Source organism: Hakea prostrata, chromosome 10 (assembly GCF_041222555.1).
Source record: "Hakea prostrata isolate BN-2017 chromosome 10, UWA_Hpros_2, whole genome shotgun sequence".
Classification (NCBI taxonomy): Eukaryota; Viridiplantae; Streptophyta; class Magnoliopsida; order Proteales; family Proteaceae; genus Hakea; species Hakea prostrata.
In genome coordinates, this window is record NC_142609.1 from 19,141,361 (window position 1) to 19,161,011 (window position 19,651).

Sequence of the window (19,651 nt, forward strand, 5' to 3'; positions counted from 1 at the left end):
ATTTGTCTTGAAAAATGGAAAGAATTTCTTCAAGAATAGAACAATGAATTGTTCATATGTGGTAATGCTATCCCACGGTAAGCTATAAAGCCACTTTTTGGCTTGGTCCTTTAATGCAAATGTAATAAACTGTAGTCTTACGGCATCATCAATTAATTGTTGTACCTTCATAAGGACACAAACCTCCTCAAACTCCCTAAGGAACAAATATGCATATTGATCAGGTAACCCATGAAATTGGGGTAACATAGACAGATAATGAGATTTAAGTTCAAAATTATTACCCCTCACTTCAAGTAAACTTATACAGGAGGGTTGTGCAGACCGAGTTGGATAAAATCTATCCCTAAGAGTCTTAGGCGGAGGTAGGTCTTCCATGGTCAAGGTAGACACTCGGACAATTCGATTTGTAGAATCACAAGTCAAGACACGCATGCACTACCACCTAATGCAATTAAAGGCTCTTATGAAAGAATGAGTTTTTTTTTATTTTTTATTATTATTAAGGATAATTACTGTTGCCTCCTTGTACTTTGATTTTATTACTACTTTATCCCCTGTACTTTTTAAAATTACTATTCCAACCTTTAACTTTGTCAACAATTACTAATGCCCCCCTACCGTTAAGCTCCGTCAGTTTACTAATGATGTGGCATCTATATATTTTTTCAAAATCCCAAAAATAACCCTGCAATTGTCTTTTTATTTATTTGCTCTTTTTTCAAGTTATAATACTACCCTTAATAGGAAAAAATTAACTTTAATTTCACTTTTCTTTTTTAAAAATAAATCACCAAATAAAGGAAAGATGTAATTAAATAGAAACTAAAATATTTAGAAATATCAAATTTAATTCAAAGCTAAATGGAAAATCACCTAATATATGCTAACCATTATGTATGTTACCAAATTTTCTATCAATTAGATCTTATATGCTAATTTGTTTGTAAAACTTCCATCATGGTGATTATGAAAAATTTTAGTGGAATGTGAAAGTTTCAACAATCATGTGGTCCCACCAAATCCAAAACTAATTCTAAAATATAAGATTTTAAGGATATAATTGACATGCAATATAGTTTCTATATATGAGGGTAATGCCATATTTTTTACTTCTTAATTTTAAGGGCAAAATAGACATTTTATATTTGATGTTAACAGCCACTTAACACCTTTAGAAGTGAGGGGGGCAATAGTAATTTCACAAAGAAGGGGGTTTGATTAGTAATAAAACCAAAGTATAAGGGGGCAATAGTAATTATCCCTTATTATTATTATTTTTAAATAAAGTAACTAAAGAATAAAAGAAAAGAAAATAACAAAAACAAAAGGGAAAGTAGTAAATTTCCCCACCACAAATATTGAAACAATGATTCCAAAGCCATAAGGTTGCTGTATAGCTAAGCGTTATATATGTTTGATAGCAAGGGAATCCGTATAGTCTTCGGAGCCACCTATAATCGAATCCTAGGGATTCTGCGGTAGAGTGGGGACTACTATACGTTTTTGTTTCTACTCTAGTTAAGAATAATATCTTTTAATTTTTTTTTTAAACACTTTGATTTACCTAAGAATGAGAAAAATAAGATGGACTAATACCTCCCCGGCAACGGCGTCAAAATCTTGTTTGTAAATAAAAATAACCGCAAGCACACAGTATGGTGTAGCTAACGGGTTGATCTCAAGGAGATATGCCACATTAGAATTTAACCTCTTAATGATAATGCGAGGGTGCAATGATTCAAATTTGTTAACTAATTAATTAAACTAAATGAGCAGTCCTAATCCATACATCTAATGCGATCAAATTGAGACTAAAGATAATACAAATATAACTAACGCATAAATAAAAGGCAGAAAAAAATGCAGAAAAGAAATAACAAAGCAATAAAAGGAAAATGGAAACCTTAACCAAAGAGAGGCACGACTCACGACTGTAGTCATCTCTGATCAAGGACCTAGGGGAAGGGAGAACAATAAATAAATGCTAAAAATAAATAACAAAGCAATTTAAAAGAAAAATAGGAAACCTTAACCAAAGAGAGGCACGACTGTAGGCATCTTTGATCAAGGACCCAGGGGAAGGGAGAACAAAAAATTAATGCTGAAAGTAAATCCTAAATTAAGAATATGGAGGGGTAGATAGAATCGGGAATGGAGGGGGGGGGGAGAGAAGATTAATGAAGAAAGTTACTTACCTGCATCTTTGAACTTCAAATAATAAAAAAAAAAAGAATTGAACGAACGATTTGAATCTAAACCAACCCTAACATCCATATCTAGAATGATCTAAATCTGCAATTGCTGGACCCAGAGAAAAACGAATCCTCAAACTTGAAATTTGAAACTTAAACTTGAACTTGAACTTGAAATTGCATTACATAGGATAATTAAACCTAAACATTCATTCTAGAAATTAAAATCTCACAAAAGCAATCAAAGAAAACTAATGAAAGCATAAATAAACTAAAGAGAAAAGAAAATGTGCTTCTTCTAAGATCTAAAACACGTTTTCCCTTGCTGGAGTACGCTCTCCTTTCTAGAAGCATAACGACTTGGATGGGGAAAAGTTTACTATGTCTAACAGTTTTGATCATGCATTCAATCAATTTTGGGGGTGGCATTCCAATAGAACTTAGTGATCTATCTTCACTTCAAATCCTTAATCTTGCTCATAATAACCATACCTCAGAGCTTCAAAAAGTTAAGTTCTATGGCCACAAAGCGAACTTAACTATGAGTTCCTCTCTGTTTTTATAATTTTAACGAGTATCAACTTTGTTGTCCATGCACTACAAAGGTCATGCAATGGAGGTTTGGTCAACTACCAAATGAAAGGAGCTTCAATATAGCACCACTCTTCTCAAGCTTTTAATTAGCTTAGACCTTTCAAACGACCATTTGTTTGGAGAGATTCCCAAAGAATTCCCAAAGAGTTAATAAGACTTGTTGGGTTGCAATCATTGAACTTATCAAGAAATCATCCGACAAGAAACATCCCTGGGAGATGTTATTGTTGGAATCTCTGGATTTATCAATAAAGAGACTCTCTGGTGGCATTCCTCAAAGCATGTCAAACCTAATATTTTTAAGAGTCTTAAATTTGTCTTATAATAGTTTGTCAAGTAGCATTCCATTGAGTACCCAGCTCCAAAGATTTAATGTATCCAACTTTATGGGGAACACTCAAGAACTTTGTGGGCCTCCACTCACACAGAATTGTACTAGAGATTGGCTTGACAACGATATTGGAAGAGGATCATACGAAGGTTGTGCCTTTTAAATTGAATAGTTCTTCATCAGCATGGCCTTTTAAATCTCCGACGTTGAAAGAGATTTTTTTTTGCACGGTGGGGTGGGGGGGATTTGAGGTTCAATGCCGTCTGCTTCGTGCACCACGATTATATCCGCAAGGTAACTTTGACATAAAATTTAAATATGCAGTGTCGCTATACCCTTAGCCCTCTCAATTAATTAAATATTCTAAGTAAGCTCTTGCACATGTTTATAGAAACGTCAATGGGTGAAAAACAAAAAAATGTGGTAAAAGATAGAGAAGACATGGGGAAAAAATAAGGGGGGGGGGGGGGGGGGGACAATCAACACAAGCTTTAAATGAAATGGATGGGAAAAGTGTAACACCCTATTCTTGTCATCCAAAATGACATTTAACCCTAAAACATCCACCTAGGACATCTTAACCAAACTAGGATCTACACGCTATACCCTGATCTAAACTTACATTACATCTCTCAAATCATAGATAAAAAAAGCCATTGTTAGAGTATTTTGCAAATCTAGAAACCATGGGGTTGTATGGCAACGCTTCTCACCCATACTTAGTTTTTCACATTTTTTTGCCCATTTTTCATTTATGGCTATTGAAATTTTCTATCTTTATTGTAAATTGACATTTCTTAATCTCTCTAACAATCTCTTATCTGGGATATCCCTAATTTTTGGATTACTTGGTAGTCATTGGAAGTAATAAATTTGGGGCGTAACAATTTAACTGCAAGGGTTCCAAGTTCTCTCGAATCAGCCTATGGTCTTCAATTGTTGCATTTGAACAACAATCTTCTTTCAGGTACATTACCTTCACCCCTGCAAAATGTTTCAATGTTACGGCTTATTGACCTTATGATGAACAAGTTTTCTTGAAGCATACCGACTTGGATGTGGAAAAGTTTACTATGTCTAATAGTTTTGATCATGCATTCAATCAATTTTGGGGGTGGCATTCCACTAGAACTTAGTGATCTATCTTCACTTCAAATCCTTAATCTTGCTCATAATAACCATACCTCAGTGCTTCAAAAGTTAAGTTCTATGGCCACAAAGCGAACTTAACTATGAGTTCCTCTATGTTTTTATACTTTTTATGAGTATCAACTTTATTGTCCATGCACTACAAAGGTCATGCAATGGAGGTTTGTTCAACTACCAAAGGAAAGGAGCTTCAATATAGCACCACTCTTCTCAAGCTTTTAATTAGCTTAGATCTTTCGGACAACCATTTGTTTGAAGAGATTCCCAAAGAGTTGATAAGTATTGTTGGGTTGCAATCATTGAATTTATTAAGAAATCATCTAACGCGAAACATCCTTGGGGAGATGTAATTGTTGTAATCTCTTGATTTATCAATAAAGAGACTCTTTGGTGGCATTCCCCAAAGCATGTCAAACCTAATATTTTTAAGCGTCTTAAATTTGTCTTATAATAGTTTGTCAAGTAGCATTCCATTGAGTACCCAACTCCAAAGATTTAATGTATCCAATTTTATGGGGAACACTCTAGAACTTTGTTGGCCTCCACTCACGCAAATTTGTACTTGATATTGGCTTGACAACGATATTGGAAGAGGATCATACAAAGGTTGTGCCTTTCAAATTGAATGGTTCTATATTAGCATGGCCTTCGGTTTTGTGTTTGGCTTTTGGGTTGTGTGGGGTCCTTTACTATTCAAAAAATCTTAGAGACGTGCATATTTTCAATTGTTTAGAAAGATGATAGGCAGATGTTTCAGCTGAGGCTTGATGACAATTAATAATTGCATTGTCTCTCCTATCAATGTCAGTGCTTTTATTTTCCATAGCATTCTCCCCTATATAAATCAAATTTAGCTCAATTCTTCAATTTGATCAAGTTTCGCATATGTGGTGCAATTTATAATGTTTCTGTGTGCTTTTCAATTGAGTTATTTCAAAATAGTTCCTTAGTGAATGATGTTATAACGTCGACATTGAAAGAGCTTTTTTTTCCAGGGGGGATTTAAGGTTCAATGCAGTCCGCTTACATGCACCACGATTATATTCCCAAGGTAACTTTGACATAAAATTTAAATATGCAGTGGCTATACCCGTAGCCCTCTCAATTAATTAAGTATTGCAAGTAAGCTCTTGCATATGTTTATAAAAACATCAGTGGGTGAAAAACAAAGAAATGTGGTAAAAGATAGAGAAGACATGGGGAAAAAAATAAGGGGGGGGGGGGGGAGGGACAATCAACACAAGCTTTAAATGACATGGATGGGAAAAGTGTAACACCCTATTCTTGTCATCCAAAATGACATTTAACCCTAAAACATCCACCTAGGACATCTTAACCAAACTAGGATCTACACGCTATACCCTGATCTAAACTTACATTACATCTCTCAAATCATAGATAAAAAAAACCATTGTTAGAGTATTTTGCAAATCTAGAAACCATGGGGTTGTATGGCAACGCTTCGCCCATACTTAGTTTTTCACATTTTTTTGCCCATTTTTCATTTATGGCTATTGAAATTTTCTATCTTTATTGTAAATTGACATTTCTTAATCTCTCTAACAATCTCTTATCCGGGATATCCCTAATTTTTGGATTACTTGGTAGTCATTGGAAGTAATAAATTTGGGGCGTAACAATTTAACTGCAAGGGTTCCAAGTTCTCTCGAATCAGCCTATGGTCTTCTATCGTTGCATTTGAACAACAATCTTCTTTCAGGTACATTACCTTCACCCCTGCAAAATGTTTCAATGTTACGGCTTATTGACCTTATGATGAACAAGTTTTCTTGAAGCATACCGACTTGGATGTGGAAAAGTTTACTATGTCTAATAGTTTTGATCATGCATTCAATCAATTTTGGGGGTGGCATTCCACTAGAACTTAGTGATCTATCTTCACTTCAAATCCTTAATCTTGCTCATAATAACCATACCTCAGTGCTTCAAAAAGTTAAGTTCTATGGCCACAAAGCGAACTTAACTATGAGTTCCTCTATGTTTTTATACTTTTTATGAGTATCAACTTTATTGTCCATGCACTACAAAGGTCATGCAATGGAGGTTTGTTCAACTACCAAAGGAAAGGAGCTTCAATATAGCACCACTCTTCTCAAGCTTTTAATTAGCTTAGATCTTTCAGACAACCATTTGTTTGAAGAGATTCCCAAAGAGTTGATAAGTATTGTTGGGTTGCAATCATTGAATTTATTAAGAAATCATCTAACGCAGAAACATCCTTGGGGAGATGTAATTGTTGTAATCTCTTGATTTATCAATAAAGAGACTCTTTGGTGGCATTCCCCAAAGCATGTCAAACCTAATATTTTTAAGCGTCTTAAATTTGTCTTATAATAGTTTGTCAAGTAGCATTCCATTGAGTACCCAACTCCAAAGATTTAATGTATCCAATTTTATGGGGAACACTCTAGAACTTTGTTGGCCTCCACTCACGCAAATTTGTACTTGATATTGGCTTGACAACGATATTGGAAGAGGATCATACAAAGGTTGTGCCTTTCAAATTGAATGGTTCTATATTAGCATGGCCTTCGGTTTTGTGTTTGGCTTTTGGGTTGTGTGGGGTCCTTTACTATTCAAAAAATCTTAGAGACGTGCATATTTTCAATTGTTTAGAAAGATGATAGGCAGATGTTTCAGCTGAGGCTTGATGACAATTAATAATTGCATTGTCTCTCCTATCAATGTCAGTGCTTTTATTTTCCATAGCATTCTCCCCTATATAAATCAAATTTAGCTCAATTCTTCAATTTGATCAAGTTTCGCATATGTGGTGCAATTTATAATGTTTCTGTGTGCTTTTCAATTGAGTTATTTCAAAATAGTTCCTTAGTGAATGATGTTATAACGTCTGACATTGAAAGAGCTTTTTTTTTCCAGGGGGGATTTAAGGTTCGGGTCTGCTTACATGCACCACGATTATATTCCCAAGGTAACTTTGACATAAAATTTAAATATGCAGTGGCTATACCCGTAGCCCTCTCAATTAATTAAGTATTGCAAGTAAGCTCTTGCATATGTTTATAAAAACATCAGTGGGTGAAAAACAAAGAAATGTGGTAAAAGATAGAGAAGACATGGGGAAAAAAATAAGGGGGGGGGGGGGGGAGGGACAATCAACACAAGCTTTAAATGACATGGATGGGAAAAGTGTAACACCCTATTCTTGTCATCCAAAATGACATTTAACCCTAAAACATCCACCTAGGACATCTTAACCAAACTAGGATCTACACGCTATACCCTGATCTAAACTTACATTACATCTCTCAAATCATAGATAAAAAAAACCATTGTTAGAGTATTTTGCAAATCTAGAAACCATGGGGTTGTATGGCAACGCTTCTCGCCCATACTTAGTTTTTCACATTTTTTTGCCCATTTTTCATTTATGGCTATTGAAATTTTCTATCTTTATTGTAAATTGACATTTCTTAATCTCTCTAACAATCTCTTATCTGGGATATCCCTAATTTTTGGATTACTTGGTAGTCATTGGAAGTAATAAATTTGGGGCGTAACAATTTAACTGCAAGGGTTCCAAGTTCTCTCGAATCAGCCTATGGTCTTCTATCGTTGCATTTGAACAACAATCTTCTTTCAGGTACATTACCTTCACCCCTGCAAAATGTTTCAATGTTACGGCTTATTGACCTTATGATGAACAAGTTTTCTTGAAGCATACCGACTTGGATGTGGAAAAGTTTACTATGTCTAATAGTTTTGATCATGCATTCAATCAATTTTGGGGGTGGCATTCCACTAGAACTTAGTGATCTATCTTCACTTCAAATCCTTAATCTTGCTCATAATAACCATACCTCAGTGCTTCAAAAAGTTAAGTTCTATGGCCACAAAGCGAACTTAACTATGAGTTCCTCTATGTTTTTATACTTTTTATGAGTATCAACTTTATTGTCCATGCACTACAAAGGTCATGCAATGGAGGTTTGTTCAACTACCAAAGGAAAGGAGCTTCAATATAGCACCACTCTTCTCAAGCTTTTAATTAGCTTAGATCTTTCAGACAACCATTTGTTTGAAGAGATTCCCAAAGAGTTGATAAGTATTGTTGGGTTGCAATCATTGAATTTATTAAGAAATCATCTAACGCGAAACATCCTTGGGGAGATGTAATTGTTGTAATCTCTTGATTTATCAATAAAGAGACTCTTTGGTGGCATTCCCCAAAGCATGTCAAACCTAATATTTTTAAGCGTCTTAAATTTGTCTTATAATAGTTTGTCAAGTAGCATTCCATTGAGTACCCAACTCCAAAGATTTAATGTATCCAATTTTATGGGGAACACTCTAGAACTTTGTTGGCCTCCACTCACGCAAATTTGTACTTGATATTGGCTTGACAACGATATTGGAAGAGGATCATACAAAGGTTGTGCCTTTCAAATTGAATGGTTCTATATTAGCATGGCCTTCGGTTTTGTGTTTGGCTTTTGGGTTGTGTGGGGTCCTTTACTATTCAAAAAATCTTAGAGACGTGCATATTTTCTATTGTTTAGAAAGATGATAGGCAGATGTTTCAGCTGAGGCTTGATGACAATTAATAATTGCATTGTCTCTCCTATCAATGTCAGTGCTTTTATTTTCCATAGCATTCTCCCCTATATAAATCAAATTCAGCTCAATTCTTCAATTTGATCAAGTTTCGCATATGTAATGCAATGTATAATGTTTCTTTGTGCTTTTCGATTGAGTTATTTCAAAATAATACCTTAATGACATTGAAAAAGTTATCCAAGTTGGTGATGATTGTTCCATTCGACTTCAACTAATTAAATTTGTTCTTTTAGGGTGGGTGGGGGGGGATCTGAGGTTCGTTTGGTCAACTTACGTGCACCTCGACTATATCCACAAGGTAACTTCACCCGTAGCCCTCTCAATTAATTTTGTATTGCTAATATGCTCTTGAACATGTTTATAAAAACGTCAGTGGGTGAAGTACAAAAAAAATGTTGTAAAAGACAGAGAAAAAGGAGGAGGAAAAGAAGAAAAGGGGGGGGGGGTAGGGGGGACAATCAACATAAGTTTAAAATGAAATGGATAAGAAAACTATAACACCCTATTCTAGTCATCCAAAATGATATTTAACCCTGAAACATCCACCTTGGACATCTTAACCAAACAAGGATCTACATGCTATACCTCGTGTAAACTTACATTGCATACATCAGATCATAGTTTTAAAAAAAATCCATTGTTAGAGTATTTAGCAAATTCAGAAACTAAGGGGTTGTATGGCAACACTTCTCGCCCATTCTTAATTTTTCATGTTTTTGTGCCCATTTTTCATTTCTTGCTAGTGAAGTTTTGTATGTTTGTATCAAAATGGGCACATTTCTTTCACCCAAAAAAAAAAAATCTTGTATGGTATGCATAAAATAGGCTTTTGATTAATTAAAAAAAAAAAAAAGACCAAATAAAAAACTTAAAACACATATGATTTAAACTTACACAAATTTCATACATTGTGGTTAAATGCTAATATGTGTTCAACCTAGGTAGGGCACTTGAAAATATATCATCCTAGGTTTTGTCTTATGCGTGATATGGAACCTCTATGGTTAAAACGGGTATAACCCAAGTGGGGCTTTACATATAATTGGGACGTTATCGACTGCGATGAATGGGACGCACATCCCAAATAAGGTACTCTCCCAGTAAGGACAGTCAACTCCGCTACCGACTGAAGTGGGGACTAATAACCGAAAGGCAAGATCTCCGGACAGGTAACGGCTCCTGTCGGGTCAACTTACCAAATACATAAAAGGTAACACCTACACTATAAATGCACAGATCTACCCCTCCGGTAGGCAATCCAATACACACTGAGTCTATTCTTGTGTAGCTTTGACACGAGACCTCTCGCTCTTCGTTGTCTGACTTCATCATCGGAGGCGGTTGCCCGGCGCACAAGCCGGCCCGCATCTAACCTTTTTTGCAGGACTCATCGTCCCGGATATGAGAGGTGACTCAGCCGGATCCAGAAGCATAAGTGATCCGCATCAGTTTGGCGCCGTTTGTGGGAACGACAAAGCTTGGAAGCCATGGTGCGACGAGCCAACGGACGTTCCCGACAAGAAAGTACCGGGGATGATCGAGTAATTCCCGAAGAAATGATTGATCTGTCAATCCACGAAGAACAAGAGGGACTTCCGGACAACCTGGTTCTGGAAGATCCCAATGAAGAAGGAACATCGCGAGGTCCTTGGGACCAGGCCATTATGGCAGATATGGACGAGATACGAAAAGGCATGCTCGAAATGCAGGGGGTATTACGCGGTTTGGTGCATCAAATCGGGGTCGAACAAGGACCAAGGCGTAATACCCAGTCGGGTAGGCTAATGAGAGCCTTCAGGACAGTACGAGGAGCCCGACATCCAAAGCGTATCCCAAGAGTAAAAAATACTAGGGAACAAAGGGAAACACATCCCGATCGTAGCAAACGCCAAACCACGCCCAATGGGACAAGGATCAGTGCTTTAGAGCGCATCTCGTTGCCGCCTAAAACAGGATCCTTGCCCCCTAGGAGTCGTCGGGAGGAGGTCGAGGAGATCGTGGATAAGGAAGAAGAAGGGGAAAGCCAACCCCGACCTTCAAAGTTGAGAATTTCGACATCTCGGGCACCATCCCAAAGGAAGGAGGCTACAACTCCTCGATCGAGAGGGGAACGTGTCGAATCTGATGAGGACGGTGCAAGGCAGAACCGGCTGCGAAGGCGAGTAGCCGAGGTCGAAAGAAAGTTGGAAGATCGGGATCGTGACGAAGATCTTGATGTGGTGGACCGGGAGCCGTTCTCGGACGAGATCATGAACATGCCTCTCCCTAGAAATTTTATCATGCCATCCTTCACCCCTTTCGAAGGGAAAACAAATCCAAAGGAGCATATCAGTTACTTCAAATCAGTGATGACCGTATTAGGTCGGGAGGATGAATTGCTCTGCAGAACATTTCCAGCGTCACTCAAGGGCCCAGCCATTAAATGGTTCAGCAGTCTACGACCGGCATCAATAAACAATTTCCGGGAGTTGGCCCAGAAATTCATAGCCCGATTCCGCAGCGTGATCGGGATTAAAAAGACATCCGATAGTCTCTTTGGCATACGACAAGGACGGAATGAGTCTATTCGGGATTATCTGAAAAGATTCGACGAGGTCGCCATCGAGATCGAGGAGCTTGATGATCAAGTTGCGTACAGTGCGCTTTGGAGTGGTATCACGCACCAAAGACTTCTGGAAGTCCTGTTAACGGACAAGCCAAGAACGAACGGGATGCTGTTACGCAGGTGTCAGAAGCAAGCCAGTGTCTATGAAGTGATAAACGCCCGAGTCAAGGCAGATCGGGACAGAAGGTCAGATCGGGACGTGGACAAACCTTCCCCGAGTGACAAGAATCAGAGATCAAAAAGTAGATGGAAGTGTGACCAAGAGAGAATGAGCTATACTCCTCTAAACACAAAGCCATCAGAAATCCTGATGAATATTCGGGATAAAAACTCGTTGAAGTGGCCCAGAAAGATACGTGCACCTCCAGAGGATCGGGATATGACAAAATACTGTCGGTTCCACCAAGATTACGGCCATCACATGGATGGCTGTCGGAATCTGAAGTTTGAAATAGAGAAACTGATTCAACAAGGAAAGCTAGGTCAGTATGTAAAGCAATCGGGAAAGAACCGAGCACGATCACCCGCGCCAAAAAAGAGAGGCCGATCCCCAAGTCCGAAGGAGGTTGCCAAAAAAGCGGACAAGGGAAAAGAAAAGGCGGATCGGGAAGAAAAGCCTATGTACGTGATTATGGGAGGACCAACTGTGGAATCAATCAGAAAAGCAAAGCAAAAGGCTTGGTTCGTAGGGGCTGTTCATTTGCCTAAGAAAAGGCAAAATCCGGCATGTCCCGAACCAGTAACTTTTACGGACGCAGACTTAGATGGTGTTATATCGCCACATGATGACGCGATTATCATCAAAGTTAAAATAGCAAATCGGGAAGTTCACCGAGTCTTGGTGGACACAAGATCCTCTGTTGATCTTATCTCGTATGATGCCTTCAAAATATTAAAGTTGGCCGATGATCTGCTGACACAGTCGTCAACACCACTGTATGGTTTCGCAGGATCCTCCACAGTGGCGGAGGGAACGATCCATCTGGATCTCAAAGTCGGGAAGTCACCCCGAGATACATTGGTTCGGGTAAACTTCTTGGTGGTAAGGGAGCTGTCAGCATACAATGTCATTCTGGGACGACCGACACTGAATGCACTTGAAGCAGTCGTGTCTCCCAGACATATGAAGTTAAAGTTCCCGACCGAATCAGGAGTCGGGGAATGTTGTTCAGATCAATCGGCTTCCCGCCAATGTTATACAAATTACTTGAAGGAAAAACGTAAGCCAGAAAATTCGAGAACAGCCATGAACGTCGAAGTTAGGGACGATCGTGATGAGGAAAGCATGCAACGGGCGGAGCCCGTAGAAAAGTTGGAAAGGATCCAACTCAGTCAATCTCTCCCCGACCGAGGGAAATTTATTGGCTCGGAGCAACCAGAAGATTTCAAGAAAGAGCTTACTCGGTTCTTGTGTGATCATGCAGATATCTTTGCATGGTCGGCAAATGACATGCCCGGGATAGATAGGCGGGTAGCAGAGCGCAAACTCTGGATACGAAGGGAAGCTACCCCGGTCATCCAAAGACAAAGGAATTTTGCGATAGAAAAACATGAAGCAATCAGAGTCGAGGTGGAAAAATTGGAATGGTCGGGTTTCATAGAACCAATTGAATGCCCAACCTGGCTGGCCAATGTAGTTATGGTAAAGAAGGCGAACGGGAAATGGAGAATGTGTACCGACTACACGAATTTGAACAAAGCCTGCCCTAAAGATTGTTATCCCCTCCCGAGGATTGATCTTCTGATTGATGCTACTGCTGGCCACGAAGTCCTCAGTTTCATGGATGCATACTCGGGATATAACCAAATTCTAATGAGTCGGGAGGATGAAAAACACACTTCCTTTATGACCGATCGGGAAAGTTATTACTACCGAGTGATGCCGTTCGGGTTGAAAAATGCAGGGGCAACTTATCAGAGAGCTGTCAATAAAATTTTTCAACGGCAGATCTGGCGGAACATGGAGGTTTATGTAGACGACATGCTCGTAAAGAGTTTGGCACGGGAAAAGCATTTGACTGACTTGGAAGAGACGTTTGATGTACTTAGAACGTACCAAATGTGCTTGAACCCTAAAAAATGCGCTTTTGGGGTATCCTCGGGAAAGTTCCTCGGGTTCATGGTTTCTCAAAGAGGAATCGAGGCTAACCCAGAAAAGATCAAAGCACTGATCGAGATGGCACCACCCGTTACTATAAAAGAAATTCAGTGTTTGACTGGGAGGGTAGCCGCTTTAAACCGTTTCATATCCCGAGCAAGAGAAAAGTGCAACACGTTCTTCAAAGCTTTGAAAACTACATCAAGCTCCGGAGCAATCACTTGGACACAGGAATGCCAACGGGCTTTTGATCATCTTATAAAATATCTCGGAACGACACCTGTCTTGGCCCGACCCCTAACCGGGGAAACTCTTACAGTTTATCTTGCAATTTCGCCAACAGCGGTCAGTGCAGTGCTGGTTAGAGGAGACACCATTCAGAACCCGGTCTATTATGTGAGCCATGTGCTTATAGATGCTGAGACGCGGTACCCGGACGTGGATAAGCAGGCGTTGGCGCTTCTGGTGGCATCACGAAAACTGAGGCCCTACTTCCAATCACATCCGATAGTAGTCCAGACTAATTTTCCACTAAAGAAAATACTTCAAAGGCCCGATGTGGCAGGAAGGATGGTCGGGTGGTCGGTGGAGCTTAACGAGTACCAGATCGAGTTCAGACCTAGGACGGCCATAAAAGCTCAGGTACTGGCCGACTTTGTTGTCGAAAGCACTCTACCGCAGAGGAACGACCAAATGTCAACGGCTGGAGTATCCGACTTATGGATTCTGCATGTTGATGGTTCGAGCAATGTTTCAGGATCGGGAGCAGGCTTGACCCTCTGTAGTCCCAAGAACTTCACCATTAGCTATGCTATAAGGTTTAAATTCCCAGTCTCAAACAATGAAACAGAATACGAAGCTGTCATAGCAGGCTTACGAGTGGCCCGAGCCCTCAGAGTTCGGGAGTTAGAAGTAAGAAGTGATTCTCAACTGATTGTCAATCAAATCAAGGGGGAATATGAAGCAAAGGATGAAAGAATGGCTAAGTATTTAGTCAAGGTTGGACAGTTTCAAGCTTTCTTTGAATGGGTAACATACCGACAAATACCCAGAAAAGAAAATGAAAACGCGGACGAACTCTCCCGATTGTCAATGGCAAACTACAAAAACCTGGACTCGGCAGCTTACATTGAAGAACTAAGCAGCCCGAGCATCCAGGAGGTAGAAACCTTTGAGATCAATAAGGAACCAGACTGGACTACACCTTTGATTACGTATATTTGGGACGACCTTCTCCTGACTGATCCAAAGGAAGCAAAAAGAGTCCGGAATCAGACCACTCGATTCACCATGGTCGGGGACCAGCTGTATAGGAGGTCGTTCACGAATCCTCTCTTGAGATGTGTTGGGCCATCCCAGGCAATTTATGCCCTAGCTAAGATCCACGAGGGGATATGTGGTGCACATATGGGCGGAAAGGCGTTGGCACAAAAGGTATTAAGGTCGGGTATATTCTGGCCTACAGTACAAAAGGACGCGATTGAGTATGTCCGCAAATGCGAACGATACCAGAAACACGCTAATGTCCCGAAGTTACCAGCAGTCCCCATGATATCCGTCTCAAACCCGACACCATTTGCGATGTGGGGAATGGACCTAGTCAGGAAACTACCAAAAGCTCCCAAGAATCGGGAGTATATGGTGGTTGCAATAGATTACTTCACAAAATGGGTCGAGGCTGAACCGTTATCTTCCATCACAGAGAAACAGATGGAAAAGTTTTTTGAAGAAAAGATAATATATAGATTCGGGATACCCCGGATCTTGGTGACAGACAATGGCAAACAATTTGAAGGCACAGGGTTCAAATCCTTCTGTATGAGATACCATATAGATCATCGATTCGCCTCGGTGGCCTATCCTCAGAGCAATGGGCAAGTGGAAGTCACCAACAGGACACTTCTCGATGGGATCAAGAAAAGGTTGGAGGATAATCAGGCAATGTGGGTCGAGGAACTCCCGAGTGTTCTCTGGTCGTACAGAACTACGGTACGAACCCCGACTGGCGAAACTCCTTTTTGTTTAGCCTATGGAACTGAAGCCTTAGCTCCCGTAGAAGTGTTGGCTGGATCATTGCGATATGATGTATTTGATGAGGGACAGAATAACCAGGGCCTAAGGGAGAATTTAGATCTTGTGCAAGAAGTCCGAACAAGAGCACAACAGAAGAATCTGTTGTATCAAAGGAGAGCAGCACAACACTATAATTCTCGGGTTAAAAACCGAAGATACCGGTCGGGAGATCGGGTTTTGAGACGTACTGGGGCTTCAGATCCGAGAAATCAAGGAAAGCTAACTCCAACGTGGGAAGGACCTTACCTGGTAGAAAAAGAAACAAGGCCGGGATCATACCGACTAAATGATGTGGAGAGTGGAAAACCCATCGATCGTTCATGGAATTCCACCAATTTAAGAAAGTTCTACCAATGACCCTTATCAGAATTGGGTCTGTCCCGTTTATGCCTATGTCTCTTACAAGGCCATATCTTTTGAGAAGATAATAAATTCGGGTGCACCCGTTTACATTTGCCCTTTTTAAATTCGGGTCCATCCCGTTTACATAATGCCTTGTTGAAGGAACTTACATCTTTTTCTAAAAAAGATACAAGTCACTCGGGCCACACCCGATTGTCTAATTACTCCTTTTTGAAGGAACTTACATCTTTTTCTTAAAAAGATACAAGTCACTCGGGTCACACCCGATTGATTAATTACTCCTTTTTGAAGGAACTTACATCTTTTTCTTAAAAAGATACAAGTCACTCGGGTCACACCCGATTGATTAATTACTCCTTTTTGAAGGAACTTACATCTTTTTCTTAAAAAGATACAAGTCACTCGGGTCACACCCGATTGATTAATTACTCCTTTTGAAGGAACTTACATCTTTTTCTAAAAAAGATACAAGTCATTCGGGCCACACCCGATTTTCTAATTACTCCTTTTTGAAGGAACTTACATCTTTTTCTTAAAAAGATACAAGTCACTCGGGTCACACCCGATTGATTAATTACTCCTTTTGAAGGAACTTACATCTTTTTCTAAAAAAGATACAAGTCATTCGGGCCATACCCGATTGATTTATTACTCCTTTTTGAAGGAACTAACATCTTTTTCTTAAAGAGATACACACCCGATTGTCTATCTCGTCGATCCGCAGAGGGAAGCCGTTTGGTCACTTTTGTGCAACAAAAAATAGAGGAATACTTGATTCATTCATGAAAGGATTACAGTATTTAAGGCCAGGACAAAAAGGAAAATCAAAAGGATTACAGTGTCTAAAGTCTCAACAAGTCTTAGTCAATCTTCACAGAAGGACTCCCGGGAAGATCTTCTCCAGTAGCCGGTTCAATCGCACCTTCAAGGGACTCCAGCATACCTGCGGTATCAGCAGGGGAACCTTGGACCTCTTCCTCTCCTCGATCTGGTTCATCTTGTAGCTCACTAACCTCTTCTCGAGCTGTTGTTTCTTCGTCTTCACCCTCCCCTCCTACTTCATCCTCGGGAGAAGGTTGGGGAAGAGGATCAATATAATCCACAGCATCGGGAAAAGGGAAGACTTCAAGTTCGGGGAGACCTTCGGGACGGGGGCGATTGAGCTCATCGTAAACCTGAGGGTCCAAGAGCTTCTCCAACTCTAGGGGACGAGGAAGATCCGTCTGCTCCGGAGCCTTTTTAAAGGCAACGCGCATACCTCTCTTGAAGGCGGGAGTAGCAATAGCCAAAGTAAGATTTTTAAATTCTCGAGTCATGAAGTATTCCTCCAACACACCCCGTCTAGAGGCTTCAGGTCCCGAGGACTCCAACTCCTTTAACCTTGTCTCTCAGCTGGGCATTTTCATTCTTCTCCGCCACCAAGAGGGCCTCAGACGCCCTCAAATCTTCAGTAACCTTCCCGACTCTCTCTTCCAGGTCATTGACCTTCCCTTTATATTTACTTTTGCTTTTGGAAAGGACATCCCTTTCCTTCTTCAACTTGGCCGCTTTCTCTTCGACCTCTTTCAACTTCTTCTCCGCCTCTCCCTTTTCGGTTATAGCAGTACGGGCCCGAACGTTCGACTCCCCGTGGAGCTGTTCGGCCAGCGCTAACTGCTTAGCTTGATCCCGAGCCCTACGGAGAGACTCGGAAAAAATGTGCACAACACCAGCAACGTATCTGAAAAAGAAATGCTTCCCGGATAAGAAGAATGAAAATAAGGAGGCGGGAGAAAAAGACAGATGAATTAAGAAAGGTACCTGAATCCTTCATTGAAAAACTCCCTATTCGGGAGATTACGCAGATACATTTGGTCAGCATCATTTGTGGCCTCATTCAGCCACTGTTCGGCGTACCCGGAATCACCAAAAACGGTGTTAAGACCGAGATCACCGGCTGAAGAGGAGGGAGCGATCTCCCGGGCAGGTTCGTCGATACGAACCCTTTTTGGAAGGCGAGGAAGGCCGTCCGCTTTACGTTTCTCAGCTCCCGAGGAAGGAGCTTTCTTCTTTGGACTTTTATCAGTCCCGATCGTTATTACCTCAGGAAATGGTCGGCTAGAGGGGGGAACTGTCTTTGCAGCCGTGGGAACTTGTGCTGGGGTTTTTGTTTTCAGCACTCCCGAAGCAGATGGTTTGCTAGAAGGCACAGGTTTCCACCTTCTTGCCTCGTCCATATTCCCGAGCGCCATCGCCAAAAGGTCATCCTCAGAAATGTTTTGGCTCACTGGAAAACAAAGAAGATGTATCAGGTCAGCACAACATGGATGACAGTAAAACAATAAAACAAAGACTTACTCGGGGAGAAACCCCACAGCCGAAGAACTGACTCATACTCCATGGAATACCCATGGACTGCGAGCTCATCATCGTCAACCATGTTAATTATGTCAACATATCTCTCCTCGTCGGGATATAGGCCGACAGGAATATTTAGACGATCAATCTTCCCCTTGGGAACTTCTTGGAATTGAGTACGGAAGGGCTCGGGAGAAGGTGGCTTGAAAAAAAGATAAAACTCCCGCCACTTCTTGGTGGTGGACGGGAGGGAGTCTTTCAAAATAAAATTCCCTTGAGAAGGGGAAATCCTCTTGGACAGAAAAAACCAACTGCGTTGGCTATGAGGATGAAGGGAGTAATAATGATGGAATAGGCCGAAAGTCGGGAAGACTCCTAGAGCCTTACAGAAGCCGAAGAACCTGATCATGATCCGCCAACTGTTCGGGCTCAAATTAGACGGGCTAAGCCCGTAGTGGTCAAGCACATCAACAAAAAGATAGTGCGAGAGGAAGACGCAACCCCCCGATGAAGGCATCGTAGTACAAGGGATAAAATCCCTTCGGAGGACTGTTCACTCTCTGACTATCCGTCGGGAGAATGATTTGGTATCCCTTGGGTACACCAAAGCTAAGTTTAAACCTTTCTAAATCTTCAGGAAAAAGGGAACAGAGATAAAACTCTGGTCCCGAGGAGTTTTGGACAAAATCGACATGCCAAGGACTTAAAGGCTCAGACTCGGCCAATGCTAGAGCGGCAGAGTCCAGTTTTTTGCGATCGGGCTTACGAGGAATAGGCCCCCGAAAGCCGCTTGGGCGTTGAAAAGGTGGACGAGGAGGAGCTTTCGATCTTGACGACCGGGAGGTAGATGAAATGTCTGTATGTGGAAAAGCTTGTGAAGTTGAAGCCGGAGGATCCCGGGATGTGGCAGTGGACTCGGGTCTCAAAACGCTTTCAACAGAAGCTGTAGCAGACTCAGAAACAATGGCTAGATTCAAGTTTGAATCCCGATCAGGACCTTCTCGGGACTCAACACTGGGAATGGCTTCTATTTCGGGTTCTACTTCGCCCTGAACCGCTGGAATGGTCGGGGTTTGAGCTTCGCGTTTTTCTTTGTCCTTACGGAACATCTCATGAATCTCCCAAGCAACCCGAGGGTCATCGTCTTCGGTAGAACTGCTAGAGGAACCAGATCGCTCCTCTGAGGTTTGTTCGTGAAGATCCTTGAGACGATCCCCGGTAAGGTTGAATTTCCGGGTTTGATCACTATCACCTTCACTAGTGTATCCCTCTGCTCAACGACGTTTCTCCCGGTAGACGGGAATGGG

General features: G+C 40.9%; 1 protein-coding gene across 1 annotated transcript; it reads left to right on the plus strand.

Annotated features, from left to right (window-relative positions):
* The first annotated feature begins 10,355 nt into the window (after nt 1–10,355).
* Nucleotides 10,356–15,505, plus strand: LOC149002239 (uncharacterized). Its single transcript, XM_089138671.1, has 4 exons — nt 10,356–13,043; nt 13,422–14,483; nt 14,580–15,289; nt 15,373–15,505. Exons 1-4 carry the CDS (start codon nt 10,356–10,358, stop codon nt 15,503–15,505), a joined length of 4,593 nt encoding a protein of 1,530 aa, XP_088994797.1.
* Nucleotides 15,506–19,651: the final 4,146 nt, after the last annotated feature.